Source organism: Bombus terrestris, chromosome 10 (genome assembly GCF_910591885.1).
Source record: "Bombus terrestris chromosome 10, iyBomTerr1.2, whole genome shotgun sequence".
Lineage (NCBI taxonomy): Eukaryota > Metazoa > Arthropoda > Insecta > Hymenoptera > Apidae > Bombus > Bombus terrestris.
The window spans coordinates 10186214-10204032 of record NC_063278.1 but is presented as its reverse complement, the minus strand read 5'-3'; the positions used below and the strand labels follow the sequence as shown (position 1 = coordinate 10204032).

Below are 17819 nucleotides of genomic sequence, written 5' to 3'. Positions count from 1 at the left end.
GTTTTGTGTTCGGAACATGTTTCTGTCCAACTATCGAAGGTGTCTGAAAAATCGTGTGGACTGATTTTCAGAGCACCCTGTACAATTAATCGTATGTCACCTTGTAAATAATAAAAAATACAAGTGACCTTGATCCTTCATCAATCAACTGAAAACCGATTGTCTTGTGTTCGAAACATGTTTCTATCCGACTATCCAAGGTGTCTGAAAAATCGTGCGAACCGATTTTCAGAGCACCCTGTACAATTAATCGTATGTCACTCTATAAATAATAAAAAATACAAGTGACCTTGATCTTTCATCAATTGACTGAAAATTGATCGTCTTGTGTTCGGAACATGTTTCTGTCCAACTATCGAAGGTGTCTGAAAAATCGTGCGGACTGATTTTCAGAGCACCCTGTACAATTAATCGTATACCACTCTATATATAAATGATAATTCCCCTATAAAACAACAATCTTCTTATGATCCTGGAAACGACCTCACCAAACGCAGCCAACCAATTATCTCTTTGCGCTCTTGAAATTACCCCGACCAGGGGTAGCTTCACGATTCCCATAATCTCACCGCATACCAACCTTCGAATCCCAAGCGTCGCGACTCCCAAAGGAGGGCGTCGTTCTTTAACCACCGTTTAGACGATTGAAACCGCGGTTTGAGCGCAGGTTTTACGGGTTCTCCGCCTTGGTCGTAATTGGAAGGCGTTAAAATCCCAGTAAGCGTAGCGCACGACGGATAATCCTGTGCGTTCTGCGGCCGATTACCAAGCGCGTACCAATGGAACGGCACTATGCGCGCTGCTTTATTATGCTCGGTGGGTGGGTGGTTGGGTGGGTGGGGGGTTAATTAAACGCCTTGAGTCCCATGGGACCCCGACCGAGACCATCCTCGAAGCAAACCTCCACCGCTCGAAGCTACTCTCGCTAAAAAATATGCAGAGGAAGCTCTACCAGCTTTATTACCGCTCGGATTAATTAAAATACTCTTAAACGGAGTATCGTTAATTTCCAGCTGGTAATTTAATAGCTGCTCCGGTGCGCACGAGCACGTGGTCTCGGATTTAATCTAACGCCGGATAGAGTAGCGGGTAAATGGCTCCGTCGAAGTGCACCCGGCCTCTTGGTGATTGGATGCTTGCCTTTATGACGAGCTCAAGTCAAAGAATAGAGCGACGGAGTATTTGTATCATTTCATCGCATTTCACTGCAGATATCCGTTTCGCAGATTCGCGGTTTATTAAATGTAAATTACAATTTCTCGAACACTGTTCCATATCTGTACTGTTCAATCCTAACGTGCTCCATTAGGATAACCATTTTTATATTTCTTCGAACAATTGGAAGCCTATATGAGATATATTGGATTATATAAGCCTATATTGGAAGCCTCAATTTGAACCCTATATGAGCATTAATTTACTCTGAATGATCATTTTAAATCACTGTCGAATCTTAAACACTTAGCCAACCGAATATTGAGATCTCCCCTCTGTAAAGTACATCGACGCGTAACCGAACGGGGAGATCTCCCTTTTTGACCTTTGCAACGTGTTTTCTTTTTTTTTTTTTTTTATTATTATCAGTTATTGTTTACCTGGAATTATTCCCAATTAATTGCGCCACTTGTTCTACTTTTATAAAGTACAGTACATAATAAAATACATCAACCTAGTTAAAATTAATTAAAAAGTTACACTATCAGTTATGACTAAATAAAGTTATAATCAAACGTTATCACAGTGTAAAAAAAATATTAAAATGCATTGTGAATTTTTTATTTCACTTTTAAGTCTTGTTATTCATCTTTAGCCATCTTTAATATTTGTAATTTTATAATATATACCTTCAATTTGATTTTTTATATAGACAATATGTGAAATCGCTAAATAAAATCATTACCGCAAAATATAATTGACGATTTAAATAATTTTTAGGCTTCTTTGTTTTTTAAACAGTGAATATCAGTCCTCGACACTTGGAAAATGCGCGGTGGAAACGTATAGTTCGCTGTGACGCCCGTGGTTGGCTAAATGTTAAGATTTGCCTTCAGATTTGCCTCTGATTATCTTCCTACTTAATCACAATTACAATACGAATTCTAACAACGCTTTCGAAGTTTATTATCTAAAAAAAACTCTAAGAGATGAAGTCATCCTTAACACGTGCCGTCCTCCCCAGCAAAATCATCAATTTTTCCATGGAAAATACGCGACACTCCTGTCTCAGAACGACAAACAACAGGAAGGGAAAAGGATAGTCGCGATAAATTTATCGAGTTCACATATTGAATCTGTGGGAAGTGCGCGTGAGGGAAAGGTGGGTTTCGTAGGTGCACGACGCCGGAATTTCGTCCCCTCTAATCTCGTATATACGAACGCAATAAAGCGCCGGCGTCGCGACGAAGGACAGCCATGCACGCCTTCCCACCGCGTTGACACGGGAAACACGGTCCCCTGAATGGTAATCCGACCGGAAGATGGACGATAACGCGGTCCTTACTCCTCGTTTCCGGTTCGAACTCGTACGATTTTATTCCGCGACAAATTTAAGGACTCCTTATTCGTTCGTTCCATTATCTTTTTCCATGCCTCGTCTCTCCTTTCTGTATAATACAAGTCACACTCAGATTCGCAAGATTTTGATTTACCTCGCATCTTCCTCGTGGAGCATCTTTCGTTTCCGGTCAGAATTCGAAGGAAAATACAGATTGTTCGTTCGTGGCTTCTCAAGGATTTTATGATTAGAATTTTGGATGATACTAGTGATTTATGTTATGTTGCTAGGAACGATTATTTTCTATTGTAAAAACTACATAGGGGAGGCTTGTAAATTTATTTTCGTTGATTTTCGATGTTACTTGATGGCTGGAAGTATTTTAATATATTTACATAATTGGGAAGAGAAGTCGTTAAATGGGAAAATACAAGGCAATTAAAAATGACTGATAAATCTACGTAATTCCGTGATAAACCAATGGCATATATTATCGCGACAATCAGCATTTTTGAAACGTTCAGAAAGTGCTCAAAATATAATATATTTTATAGAGAGATGTAATAACGCAGGTACACTCTGTGATAAATTCTCTGTGGTTGTCGAGAAATTTTGTATTTTGGAATGTCGAACAATGCAAGTGGCGGATTACGTTGGTGGATGTTTTCGAATTTTCAGAATAAAATCGAAGAATACAAATGATACTGATGATTCGATTGCACCAATTTTCCCTGTTATTATGAACGATTGTTTTCCATATTATTTCGAATATTGCGAGCCGCTGAAATAGATGTTACATATCTCTGGTTAATGTTGAACGAGTGTATGCGTTAATGCTAGATTGAACTGTTATGAAACCGTGAATTGCGGAATCGTTGCTAAAGACTGGCCATAAATAATGCAATCGGCGTCCATTATCGATTAAATAGGCTGCTTTGATAAAACGATACCCGATATTACTTTGCTAACCATTCTGCCGGTGAAATATTCGACGAGAATTTGCTATTCAAATATCAACGCGACTCCTACCTCACAAAGCATTGTTTCTAAAATCTATGGCTCTTTCCAAATCATTTTCCTTTCCGAGTAAAAATATCGAAATTTCAAAAAATCTCCGCAAAAATGTTCAGATTCCCAAAGAATTCATTGACGACATTGCTTCTCACGAAATCCTCGAATCTCGAATGTCGATAGCCTGCACCGCTTCATGCTGTGGAAACCTATAGCACAAACGTTTCAGTCAACTAACTTGCAATCGAAAACGTTAGGATTTGGATTTGGGAAAATTTCAGACGAACCCAGTTGCGATTTCGCTAGGAAATTCGCGAAATCTAGAAATACAGTTTAGATATATGATTAGTACGACCCGTTGGCGGAGTTATGGTAATGTTTGATCACTGTCCGCCAACCTATATATGCTATATGCTCATCCAGTTGCAGTTTGTATTAAACTACCATATTTAATATTTCAGTGTTTAGATGTTTGCTGTTGAGTCACAGGTTATATTAATATATCGACATACAAATAATTCCATTTGTTTATATAAAATACAATTATACTATAATAAATGTACGCAGCTAAAAATTTCAAATCACTACGTGTTCCATAGAACTCAGGAATTTAATACAACAAATCGAGTTAGAATATTATTACTTTCGAAAAATCTGCAAAGAAAAATCTATCAAAGTAAAGGACATTTCTATCGATGTGTCTAACGTTCATGTCAAATTAGCAATTGACTCAAGAATCATCCGCTGATGTACGCAAGTACTATGAAAATAAATGTAACGATAAGAAAAACTGGATTTGTTCAATGTATCGAGGCACACAGCCTCGCCAAGATTTGCATAAAAAGTATCGGAACGAGCGAAGAAGCGCGATGAGAAATCGCAGTCGCGTGTGTCGAGGCGAATAATCGCGACACCTGTCCATTGTACCCGGACTCGCAATTCATTACAGAAATCCAATTTACAATAGCTCGTTCGTCGAACGGCCGAACAGCTATACAGGGGAAGGGGGGCGTTAATTAGTCCGGAGGCGCCTTGTTTGCCGATGTGATTTACCGGCCGTTGATCCAGGAACTTGGTTCTCATATTATTTAATAAACGATCCGGTCGGATATTCGGAGCACTTCCGGGTTGGAGGCAGAGGAGAGGATAATCTCGTGGAACACTGGCGCCAGAACGGTTTCGCCTGTTTATGGATTTTCCTGGTAAACGTTATGTTGCCGGCTGCTACGCTGATTACCCGAATAAATTGTATCGTTATCAAGGATCCTGGCTCGCGACCATTATTGTAAAATCGAGCCACTGTTCGTGACTCGATTTTGTGAACTTTGTTTTCCTCTCGTCCCCCTACGACTTTTATTGTTCCACTCGCTAGACACAGAGACATCTACTTGTAAACGAGATGCGGTCAATCGAACGATTGTAGATCATCGAAGATTAACGTGGAATAGGCTACTGGTGAGACTCGACAGATCGATCGGTCGGTACAGGGTACAGTTGAATTCACATCAGTCAGCCACAGTCCACGCTGGTGATTTAGATCGATCGGCTATAGAATATAGTCTAAAATAGATTAGGCGTAGCGCACAGTGTGCGAATGAATAGCCCATTGAGGACAGTGTGATTCAGATCAGTTACAGATCGTTGTCCGATCGTAATTCACAACGATCGGCCAATAGATCGTACCGATCGCAATATGAATCTTCGACTTTTGAAACAAACTACACGTTTGAAGCAAGGAAGGAGAATAGACAGTGGACTGGGAAATCCTTTGAATAGTTTAACAGTGTCTTCTCCTGTTCCTCCTTTTTCTTTGTCGACGTTCCTCTCAGCAGATTTCGAACAGAGTACGCTGGCTGAGCGAATTTACCTCTCGTGATTAATCGTTCCATTTATCGATTTGACAAAAAGAGGGCAAAATACCGCGGAGCGTATTGCCGTTGGTAATCCGTTATTCGAAATCGCATTTTCATCCAGCAACGGACAATGTCGTCGGATCGTTACGCGTTCGTCAATCGGCGCTCGTTAGAGGTCCTCGTACCGATACGACTGCCCATACGACTAATACGTCGGTATTAACTGATTATTCACGTGATCCTGTTGAAACACCGACAACTTTGATTCGGGCAATGTCAGGAACCAGGCGAAAATTTTCAAAGAGACACAAAGGGATCCCGATTAATCGGAGATTGTGGAGGACTTTAATACGATTCAATGGGAATTCTTTGGCGACACTTGCTCGTGTATTTTGTGGTTTAATATCGCCGAATCTTACGCGTCGCATGAATGGATATATTTGCAAAAGGTAAATTTGCGGATAAATTTTGTCGATAGGATCGATGGTGACAGCTACAGGCAGAAGATAATAATTGTTCGATATACCTGTTTCGTACGGTAGATTATATCGAGTAGTTTCTCTTTCGCTCTCGTTCGGCAATGGTATTACGCTGAAAATTAATCTCGAGCCTCCGCAAAAGCGATCCGCTTCGCGCGAGTAATCACTCGTTGGTAAACAGCCATGATAAACTCACGTAATCCTGCGTGATTAACCGATCTGACAGGCTCGAAGCTCGTGTCACCTGTGATTTACCTGAATTCTTGCCCTGGATCATTAACCATCCTAACGATCTTCTCCTTGCATATCGTCTATCCGTCTCTGGTAATTATAATTCTGATCTATATCCTTGGATTCATCGATTACGCGTCTCATTTGTATAATGATTTTGTTCTTTCAATTTATTTCTAAGCAATAATTAATGTTGCAGACTTGCAAGGATTGTGAATGTCCATTGGTACATCCAGTTGCTTCTAATAGGAATGTTCTACATTTTTCATTTTGACGAGGGAAACTAGCAACTAACAGACGTCTTGCATGCAGATTAAGAAGTTTAAATTAAGAAGAAAATTCAAAGCAACAAGTTAAATATTTCTAATAGCAGGAAATCTTAGATTTTGATTAATAGTTGTTAAAACGTTCATTGCAAAATAAATCAGTGAAGCGGCTATCAAACTTCAAATAAATAATTCAAATCTCTTCAATCTCAAAGAATCTAGCAAACTTTTAATTTGTAATTTTCTACGAGTCCTCAATTCTGTCTATAGCTACTGTATAATCTTGTCAACCGACTCATCTCATCTTCTTTCTACGCATACTTTACAAACTTAATTTTTGTACTTCATTCGACACATTCGACACAAATTCCTGCTTTTAAATTAGTTAGTAGAGGGCCGTATCTTAAACATGACCACCTTTCTATTTCGGATAATGTCAGCCTATCTGTTAGGTTGTCCGAAAAGTTTCTTTCGTTTTATAAGGTGATAATAGATGAACAACAATTATTGTTTTATATTGTTTTATTGAATTAGGTATGATCCATTTCGTTATATTTCTATTACTATGTTCGTGCGTAATTAAATAAACTAATATGAAACAAAAAACATTGCGCGTGTATTATTTTCTTATAAAACGAAAGAAACTTTTCGGAAAACCTAATACTTTCAAGAATCAGATAATTGTAGCAGACTTTCCGCGTTTATTTAAAATTATTAATGACAAAATCAGCTGCGCGTGTCTTTTGCAACAAATCAATCTATAAGCACCGCCCGGATATATTAAAAAGAGATCAACATTTTTGCCGTCAATCATCGAAACGTCTGCTATGTTTCCCGAAATTCACTAAATAGAATTACTAAATGAACAAATCGATACGCTGAAAATGTGGACTTATTCTCTGAACGCTTATCTACTTTTAAAACGAAGTTCTTGAATACCTTCTTATTCTATTATACTTTATCATAATATTATTTCTCCTTTTTATTTCTTTTACGCTTGCTTTCCCTATTATACTTACTATTATTATATTCTTTTCTACTTATTATTAGGCTCGGACCGTATAATAATAATAATAATAATAATAATAATAATAATAATAATAATAATAATAATAATAATAATAATAATAATAATAATAATAATAATAATAATAATAATAGTAATAGTAATAATAATAATAATATGTCCCTGAGTTTTCACAATTTACGTGTCCTTTTTCCTTATCTGCGTGTTCTTTCCGAAAATGGAATTTGATTCTATTTGATTCTTCGGCCCTGGTAGCCGGCATTGCCTGATTATTGGTACGATCTTCAAACACTGTTAGCCGTCCCAGAGACTATGACAGATATCGAAGCACCCCGCGGGAGAGTTTCCAACGACGGAGGAGGACTGAAAGGGGTGAGGCATTGGCAATCAGGTACGTTAATGCCAATCAATTATGTGCCGGGTACCTCGTGTACCCTTCCCCCCTTTCATCTTCCCCGAGCACCTTCGTTTGGTGGTTGGTCTTCATCGATACGCGAACGCTCGCGTACATCGGATATATTAGTTATCGATCTATCGTATCCCAAGTCGATATATTCGGTAGGTTAGTTTGGAGGGTCCATATACGATTGCGAACATTGCCGTGATCGGTAATTAGAACCAGGGAGATTGATATAGATATGTTTGCGTCAATTCGGGCAACTTGGTTTGTTTAATATTCCGAAGCTTAGGATTCTTTGGGGATACAGTATCGTCTAAAGCGTGTAAAATTCCGAAACCGCCTTATAACCATTTGCGCTACCAATAAACTCACGGTTGCGCGAGCCGTGCGCTACAATATAACACGCCTCACCGCGTCTGCGAGTTAATCTTTTAAGCAGCGCCTCAACGCGTTGGTAGTGTCTTACATAAAGAATTTTAAATGGACATGAATAAATAGCATTTTATTTATTAACACTTTGACTGCCACGCCAAAATCACATGTTTCGCTCAGGACACCACGGGAGTATTGTTATTATTCGAAGCACATAATGGCAAAATAATAATAAACTGATGATGTAAGACAACATACTTCCCCAATGGACCGTTTATCTTATTGGTGGTCACGGCTGACCATCGTGGCGCCTTAGTAACAGTTGATAGCGACATATTATAACAAGACTTCGTTTATTTCAACAGATCATTCGCATTCGTTATTTCGTCGTAAGCAAAACGTCCGGAATATATTGTTGAAACGTGTAGAAGATATTAGTAAACAGTATTTGCTCATTCTATCTATAATAGTAAGGTATGTCACTTCTAACTTCAATTATATGATTATAAAGCAGCATTTACGATTATTTTCTAATTTATGTTTATAATAATATTCGTAGATTACCCCTCAAAGATATTGATTCAAACCCAGTGCACCGTTAGATGCAAGATTTGTTCTCATTTTCTTCTTTTTTCTGATGTTCTAATAAAAAATGTTTAATTGTTCAGTGGAGCACTTTTTATTTCAAAGTATCTTCTATTTATCGGTTATATTCAAAACACCCTAACTGTCAATTTTCATACAATTTTTATAGTTGTAAGAAAGTCAAGCGCTCCAGTCAGCAATGATCACCGTGGTGTCACAGAAGAAACCATGGCCCGTTATGACCAACATGGTAAAATGTTAACACTAGAACTACCGATAGTTAACATAAAGCTATTTCTACTAAAACCAGTCAAAATGACTGGTCTTTAAAAAATACGTAATAATAGAATACTTTTATATTTATTGATTTATTACTTTCGTACAGAAGGAATTCCATGTTACGTAGAACATTTTTGGTGTTATTAATCCATCTGGGACCATGATCCCTAAAAGAGGGTTGACACATTTACAAAATTGTAGAACCAGCCGTTTTGACTGGTGTAGCATTTCTAGTATTAGCTTCCAGCGGTCTAGTGATCGATCTGGAATTTTCCTGATAACTGATATCATCATATCGAATGATACGCAGTAAAAATGTTAAAACCGTGTGAGAAGTTGTACAAAACGAGGAAATTGGTTAATTGGAATTCGATAAACAGATTGCAGGACCCTTTTACACTTTGACAAATACCAGTCATTTTGACTGATATTGGTATAAGTAGCCTTGATACGAAATTATTTTGAGTTTGAATACATAAAAAACAAAACAAAATTCATTATATTATCCTTTTAGTTATCGTTGCGAAAGTCATTACATCATTGCGGAAAAAAATATAACATGAAGTAGGAATTTTAAAATAAAATAGTAAAACCAGTCAATTTGACTGGTGTGGTAGTTCTAGTGTTAATAATCTATTTTGAAATATTTCCAAGATATCGATGACTCTATGTGACGCCGTGCACTCTGGAACTGTAGCTCGACAAACGAACGATTTGACTGTTAATCGACATGCAGCACACGTCATTTGTATTTCTGCGACAAATACCTATCGACGTGGTATACACGTCGCCGGTGATTTTGCAACAAAAGCAACTCGACGCGCGTGTCACGTCTTTCTAGCGCAAGTGGTTAATCGTCCAAGATTTTGAAAACTGTCCCTAGAATTGTGTGCGTGCGTGCGTGCATTTGTGTGCAAAGGGATTAGAATTTTTCTGAAGAAAGTACAATTTTATAACTTTCCTTTGGACATTCTCAAGAAAGAGTTCGGTCAAACTTGAAATGGAAAGAATCTGTGAAGAGATCTACGAGAAACGTGAAATTCCATCGATCCGACTTTGATCGTAAATTAAACAGTATTCGATCTACAAACACGATTTTAAACGCGATCGGTGAATAACAGTTTCATTAATTTCCACAGGCATTTTGTTTCTTAACACTTTGGCAAGCTTTTCAACTCGTTCGAGGTGTAATCTCGCGTAGATTACCTAGAATTACCCATTAGCACTCCGATTTACAATAGGCTTAAATTATTTGATAATTTTGCTCGGGCAGAAAAGTGGTGCTTAGTGCTTAGGACGATTACAGGTTTCACAGGTTTATCAATCTCGAACGACTACATCACGGAACTCCAACCGCATTATCAACCCATCAATTTCAACCTTTCCGTTCCACTGACCACCGAAAGAACCCAACTATCGTTAATTCCAAAGGAAAACAATTTTACACGGCGATCAATCTCCTTATCGCGGAATGCCGCTCGTAACGCGATATGCTCGCGTGTAACTGGAAATTAACCAAATCATTAATTTGTTAGGGTGTATTTCTTTCTCGAAACACGGAGCTGATATCGTTATTACTCTGTAAACGAGGCGACAACTAAACAAACAAACGTATTTCTAATTATATTTTTGAAGCGTGATGAATAAAGTATAGAAACGTTCGAGAATAGAATTCGTAGGAAATTGCACTTTAGAACGAAACACAATGCTTTGATCAAACAAAGAAATGTGCTGCAACTCGGAAATTGCGTTATTCAATAGCGTCAAATAAATTATTGCAGTGTTCGAGAATAGAATCGCTATTTCCCTGCAGTTAAATATTCCAGCACAATTTTCTCGCCAGATCTCGAGCTTCGTTCGAAACTCTTGATTTCTCTTCGACACTGGAGGCGTTAAGAAACTGCTAACCATCGAACCGTGTTTAAAAGCAAACGAAGTAACGAAAGAATCCACGGTGAACCGGGGGGGAAAAGCAAACACGGAGAACCGCGAATTCGGTCGCGGTTCGTTTCCTTCGTCTCGAAGAAGAGGGTGCAAATCAGCCAGGTTTGTCGTCTCACGACGAAAGCCTGTAATTAACGATGCCCGATCGTTCCAAATAATTAAGCCGCGACTTGGCGACAATTAGTCACCGCCGTGTACGGACTTTCTTCGCCAATTACAATCGAGCAAGCCCTCCGGCTCTCACGAATCACGCGATTTGATTCCAACGATTTCTCGTCTCGAGAACCGGAAAGAAGGGAAAAGAAGAAAAAGAAAGGAATAAAAAAGGGAAGAAAGCGTCAAAGAGACGGTGATTTGCCTCTCTACGCCAGGCAACGTAGGGAAAGTTGCTGTTACGGGACGCTAAGATCGCTTCCGGCTGCAACGAGTTTTATCTCGGTTGCTAACGCCACGGTTTTATGGCTCGGTTATTCCATGCTTTGCGTGCTTATTTTTTCTTCCATTTCTACTTTCCAAACAAGTGGAAGTTGATTTCTGCGAATTGTATCTGTCTACTTTCGAACTCCAGGCTGGACGAACAAAAAGTGGCGGATGTCCGAAATTAAAAGCACCGAATATGACTGGGGCAAAATTTTTTTAATTCACAAGTAAAGGGATAAAATTCTCACGCAGCACGCGGTCCTTAGAATACGTATAAACGGGTGCCATTCGTCAGCACACCGAGGTGTAAAAGACAGGCGATGTTTTCCTTCGCAAACGTTCTCATGGCTGGCAACGAATCGTGTCGCTTAATTATCAGCGATTGTTCCCGCGCAACGGTGCTGGATATCGCGTTCACTCGCGGAAAATATTCACCGTAACGAAGTTTCCTGTCCGTGGCTACGTTCGTAGAAAGAATCCCGATATCTAATTATGCGGTCGAGCGTGGCGGTAACCGTAGCGATCCCGTTTTACCTCTCGAACCGTCGCGCGTATTCGAGATAATTAAACGTGGGGAAAAGGGCTGGCGCACGAGCCTGGCATAAGAGGGGTTGGCGTGGCACAGCGACAGAAACGAATTTAAAAGCGAACACCGCCAGTTTGATCGCGTTGAGTAATCACGGGCGAATTGATTGGTAGGCTGCGGGGGTTAACTATTGTCGATCGATAGAGAGATCGTGGCGACAGATTCGGTCAAAGCGGTGGCCATTGTTCGCCGAATGGAGATCGCCAGCGATCCAACGATCCGGCAGCGGCGGGTAATTAGAGGATGGTTTAACGACGGACGCGTCATTACGCCAACGGGCGCTACGTTAACGAGCTTATTAACGAAAACTGTCCGCTACTTACTGAATCGTTATGATAATCTTGGAAACAGGCGTGCAAGGTGCTTTTCGGATTCCTTGTTGGAAGTAATTTCCACAAAAATGTGATGACATCGTTGATACTTCACTGTCCTTATGAAATAGTAGAAAATACCAACGGAGTATATATTGAAAATACTATATTTGTATCAAAGTGCAGAAGTACAAAACATAGATAATGCTCGTGTAAAATGGCAGCTACATTCTCATGAAATTTCCTGCTTTACGAGACAATATTGCAAATATGTGTTCAATTTCATTGTTTTTGTATTAACAACAGAATTCTCAAGTGTGATACAGCGAAATTCATGTCATAGTTTGTTTTGTAAGAGTAGAACTACTTGTTAGCCACTAGATATCTGATCTTCTGCAATTTAGTTACACAGATACATACGATGTTAACAATGTATTTACATATATTATACTTTAAGTAAAAATGGAACTCAGAGTGAGGAATTTTGATTGCTCACTCCGTAACCCTGTGCAAAACTCAAAGACGATCTTCTTATTTGCATTTTATGTACAGTTATTTAGCCATTGCACGGTACGTACTCCTTTTAACCCCAACTATTGATTCACCCACTTCATAAAAGGTTCAACTCCGACAAGAAACCTAAGTACGACTTCCAAAGAAGAAATTTAATCGTCTCCCTCCATTCACAATTCAATTTGTAAGAAAAGCAGCAAAGTAATTACCTAGAAATATCATCACTCGGTCCATGAAAATTCTTAAGAACGCGAGAGTACGCGTCTGCGTCCCCTATTTCGTTCTCGACGACGCCGATTAAGAATGTTTCGCTGTTGAGGCGCGTCGCGACGCTTTCGCCTAGGCTTTCGGGCACGCGGCAAATTGCCGGTATGCTCATGCGGGCTGGTTCTCGTCGAGAGGACTGCGTCACCCTCCATCAGAGCAAAACTGCTCGCGGAAGAGCAGTCTCAGCCTATTCGATTGCGAAAAACGCGAGAAAACGCGTCGAGAGCCAGACATTCGCTTCCATTCTGCTTCCTCTTTCGAGATTCCTCTTCCCCGTCAACCCTTCTCCACCCATCTTTTTCTTAAACACGGTTCTTTTCAATATTTCTCTGTCTCTTTCTTAAAATTACTCTTTTTCTGATCTTTTACCCGAGATACTTTATCTTTTTCCCGTTTCTGTCCTCCTTCTTCAAAAAGAACTCTTTCCTACCGGCTTTTCTCTTCACTCGATTCTTACCCATACTTTAGCAATCTTTTTCCATTTCCTGCCGTTCAATCACGATGCCTACACTATGCCGTTTTAACAGTCAATCCATTTCCTCGTTGATTCACTTCGTTCTTATTTTTTGTTTTATTAGCCTGCTGCTTTCTGTCCTTCGTCCGCTGTGTCGGAAAAAATTCTTGATTCATCTCCCTGCCATCTCATCTTCGCGCGTTCGTCGCGTATCACCCCTCTATTCTTACCGCTACCTTCTCAAGTATTCTTATTTCCTCCTTCTTATTCGTTTTTTAAAAATGATCTGTCATTTTCTATTCGTTGCTGTTACCTGTCCTGTATTTTATCTCTTTCTTCTTTTCGGTTTTTGTCACTCTAATCCCTCCTTCTTGCGTGATATAAAACGAGGAAGATCACTCACCTGAAGACAGTGTCTCCTCGCCAGCCAACCGATGTGCTGAAGCTGCGGCGGATCCGGAAGCGCGGAGGCCAGTCGCAGTGCCTTTAAAGTGAGAGCTGCCAGCGCCGAGTGCAGAGCGTTGAACCAGACACTCGCCTCCGCGTTGTCTGCGGCTCTTAACCAGCACTCGTGCACTCCATCCGGGGAATGCAGCTCCAGGATTCGACCCTCTGAAAGTAGAAAACAGCCGCGTAAGAAAATCGTTTCTTTCGACCTCCAGAATTATTCCCTTATTCTATCAGCTATTAATAACGTTTATTTTAAAACGTTTAGGTTGTTACCGCGACACAATGAATTTCAATTTTCGTTTTCTTAAATAATAAGGTAATGGAAACTTGACAGTGGCGGATCTTAGATTTTTATTAGTCGATCAAAAGATTTAGAAAGTTTAACGTAAAATATCAATAAAAGATAGAAGTCAATAAATAATTTTCTTCAAATTTGAGATATTTCTTAACGATTGGGTTGAAATGACTGAGAGAAGTAGCGTTAGATGTTTCGTTTTATTGAAGCAAACGAATGTCCTAAAGATAGTACGAAAGTATACGTGGTAAGATATTATCTCCAACAGATGTTCGATCCCGAAACAACCCCAATAGAAGAACGTTGGCTTCCCTTACGAACTCGTCCCTTTACCCCTAATATCCCTCGATCCAGACAGCAGGGGGGCTATCAGGTTTCGGACTTAATAGTTTTCGCATCACGGTCCCGGGCAACATTATAAAGGCGCCATATAACTCGGCGAGTGGATGACAACTCAATTTCAAGTTGAGCCTGACGTTGTTGCTCGCGTGCACCCTTCGCGTAACAAACTAATTCGAAGCTGAAGGTATCGTGAGTGCTTCAAGTAGGCGTGCGCTTTTTCGCCTGTGTGTGTCTGCGTGTTAGCTCGACTTAAAACGAAAAACTTTCTATTCAAATTCCTCTCACGTTCCTACGTTTAACATTTTTGATACTTCATGCTAAACTTCTACGAGTGAAAAGTTCTAGAAATTCCATATCGATTTCTCCGAGCTGAAAATCTAATTTCCAGACGAAATGGGACGAAAGTTGAGGATATTCAGGTGTCTTTAAGAAATAAGAAAACGAGTACGAGGAACCTGAGAAGCTAGGGTCAAGATAGATATAGATTTCAAGCGCGCAACGAAGAATAAGCGACATCGTAGGCAGGCTAAACACGACCACGTCGACATCGTCTAAACGCTGCCCTATATCTGGTTACCCTTCGTCCGCGGGGTTGGACGACAATTAGCGAAAGCGGCGATAACAAACGTCCATCGTCTTTTATACAAAGTATCCACTTCCACATTCGTTTTTCTTCCACGCTTTTAAGCGATAACGTTGCCAACCCCTTGAGGATCGAGGGGTGTTATTGATGCAGCGAGTTAGGGGCGGAACGATTAACCCTCTATGTTTTCCTTCTGGGAGAAATATTTCGATAAGAAAGATAGGGTGTCTTCCCAGATGGATCTTTAACAGTTTCAGGAACTTCAGAGGGTCGAATGAATTCTTTGAAGTAAATATATCTTCCATATTCCTCTCCCTCTTCCGTATTATACGAGAGCTAACTCTGTCATTAGTCGCAGAATCTTTTTACCCGAGCATTCAATTCATTGCCCGATTAATCTAGCAGCTTTTCTAGCCAATCATCTGTGCCATAAACACCGCAAGCCTCCGCAAGAAGCTCGACGTTACCCCTAAATTGCACCTTTCAGTAGCATCCCGCCGCTATCCTCTTGCAAAAGCCAGAAGACGGCACTGTATAATTTTCCGAGTAGCCAAAGAAACTAGCAGCCATTGCCGGGCTCGAGAATCCGCCGAGCAAGGAGACAATACAATCGACGCAGCGGACGCGGAGTGTCGTTAAAGTTGGCAAGTCGCTAGCTAGCAAGCAAGCTAGTCGCCGGAAACGAGTCCCTCAGTTCGTCAAACCGTCCCGGTTAATTGCTCGCGACGGATACGCAGCTTCGTTTAATTAACGAAACAACCGAGCTTGCCTCTCGTTCTATCGTCGCCTCTCCACGCAGCTCCCCGCCTATATATTCATTCGTCAAGCTTTTCTATCCGGCGTGGCGTGTTCCAGCCGTGGCGTTTCTCTTTCAATTTTCGCCCCTGTGTACCAGCCGCGGAGCGTACGTGGAACGTGACCTGGTAATCTCGCTTCCGGTGTTGTGTATCCGGGCGTAATTTGCGCGCCTTTGACCAGCCATCCGTGGCGAGCGCAAAACCGAGCGAACGCCGCGGAGGATCCTTTGTTTCTGGCGGCGTCGCTCGAAAACAGGCCGATAAGGTTAGTAAATTAGAGGGGGTGCAGCCGGCAAAAAGCCCGGGAAAAGAGGATTCGTCGTAGCTGCGCTGCCCGTTTTCTTCTTCCTTCTTTTCCACCGGGTAGTCCGTCTTTTCCTACTGCACCGGAGGGGGTTGGTTTCCAGGACGGCGCGCAACCCCGAGGGATTTTTCTTCCCCGTTTGAAGACGGTAAAAAGATTTATGGCCCCTCTTCTCCGTCCACCAGCTTTAATTCAAATTTCCTGTTGCGGGATTTCCTTTTCCATCCCCCTTCTCCTTTAACCCCTGCCACCAGCAAGAGGACGGGAGAGAAGGGGTTAGTTCGTGACATCCAACACGCTCCCGTACCGTCGTCTTAACTGCGCGCTCCTTTTACGATTGCAAAATACGCATTTACGTTTTGAAGACAGTTTTCCCTTCAGCCCGGTGTTATTTTGATAAGATTGTCTGCAATAGGATAGTTTCTACAGCTACAATTTGTGTCTCGATAAATCGACTGCTCGTGGAATATTCATCTTTTCACTTCATCTTTATATTAGGTTGTTCGAAAAGTTTCTTTCGTTTTATAAGGAAATAATACACGCACAATGTCTTTCGTTTTGTATTAGTTTATTAAATTATGCACGAACATAATAATAAAGATATAACGAAATGGATCATACTTAATTCAATAAAATAACATAAAACAAAAATTGTTCATGTATTATCACCTTATGAAACGAAAGAAACTTTCCGGACAATCTAATACTTGGAACACTTTATCCTGCAATTTACTTCTCTAACTCAACAATACTTTTATTTGCGATAGAAGAATTGTAGCTGATGAAGTTGATCTTCACAGACGTAATCACGTCTATCACGTGAGTCTGACATCTATGTCATCGATCTTGACTGGGTTAAAGGGTTACGCGAAGTTCGAATGCTGTGACAGACTATGGCGGTTTTGAATTTATGTAAAATTCTAGGATTTAAAATTCCACGAACATATTCGACGAATATGAAACGAATTTCTACTTGTGTTCATAAAAATATTAACTTTCATAAACATCCTTCGTCTGGGTGCAGAGAATAAAAGATACCTGGTAAACGAATGATATCCTTCTTAAAGATTATTTTCCCCGTTACCATCTTTATTTTTTAATATTTGTTTTCTTCAAGCTTCTTCTTATTCTCTCGGAATAAAACTTTATCAGGCTTTTTCTTTGTTCCTAAAGAAGCATGGTATCTTTTAAACCTTTCATCGCTATTTTACTTCCATCTCATACCACGGCTCTCCCGTTCTTTATATCTTTTTTATTCCTTTCTCAGGTGAGCGTTAACCATAGCCACGCGATGCGTCGACGAATCGTTAAACGTGACTCCATCCGCGCTCACTTTCCCCTTTTTCTTTATCCGCCATTCGACGCGAAAGGATTCCGGCTTTCGGTTTCACGTTTCCACGAGTAATGTATCCTCTCTCCCTTCCTCTGTGTCTGACCAATCGACCGCGTCTACTCCGCGAGAAAACTACGTAACAGAGCTCTTTTGTTGGCCCGCGAAAGTCAGACGATAAGCTTGAGAAACAGACACTCCCTCGGCTATTTCCTTGCGTTTCCGC

At 40.4% G+C, this 17819-nt stretch overlaps 1 protein-coding gene across 2 annotated transcripts in view; it reads right to left on the bottom strand.

Moving 5' to 3' along the window:
* LOC100643455 (beta-1-syntrophin) overlaps window positions 1-17819 on the bottom strand; it is a 348794-nt gene that overhangs the window by 56422 nt on the left and 274553 nt on the right. For both annotated transcript variants that reach the window (XM_003398124.4, XM_012312423.3), the window contains exon 4: window positions 13896-14104. In XM_003398124.4, the coding sequence (XP_003398172.1) occupies window positions 13896-14104 (209 nt within the window). The remainder of the gene's footprint in view (window positions 1-13895; window positions 14105-17819) is intronic.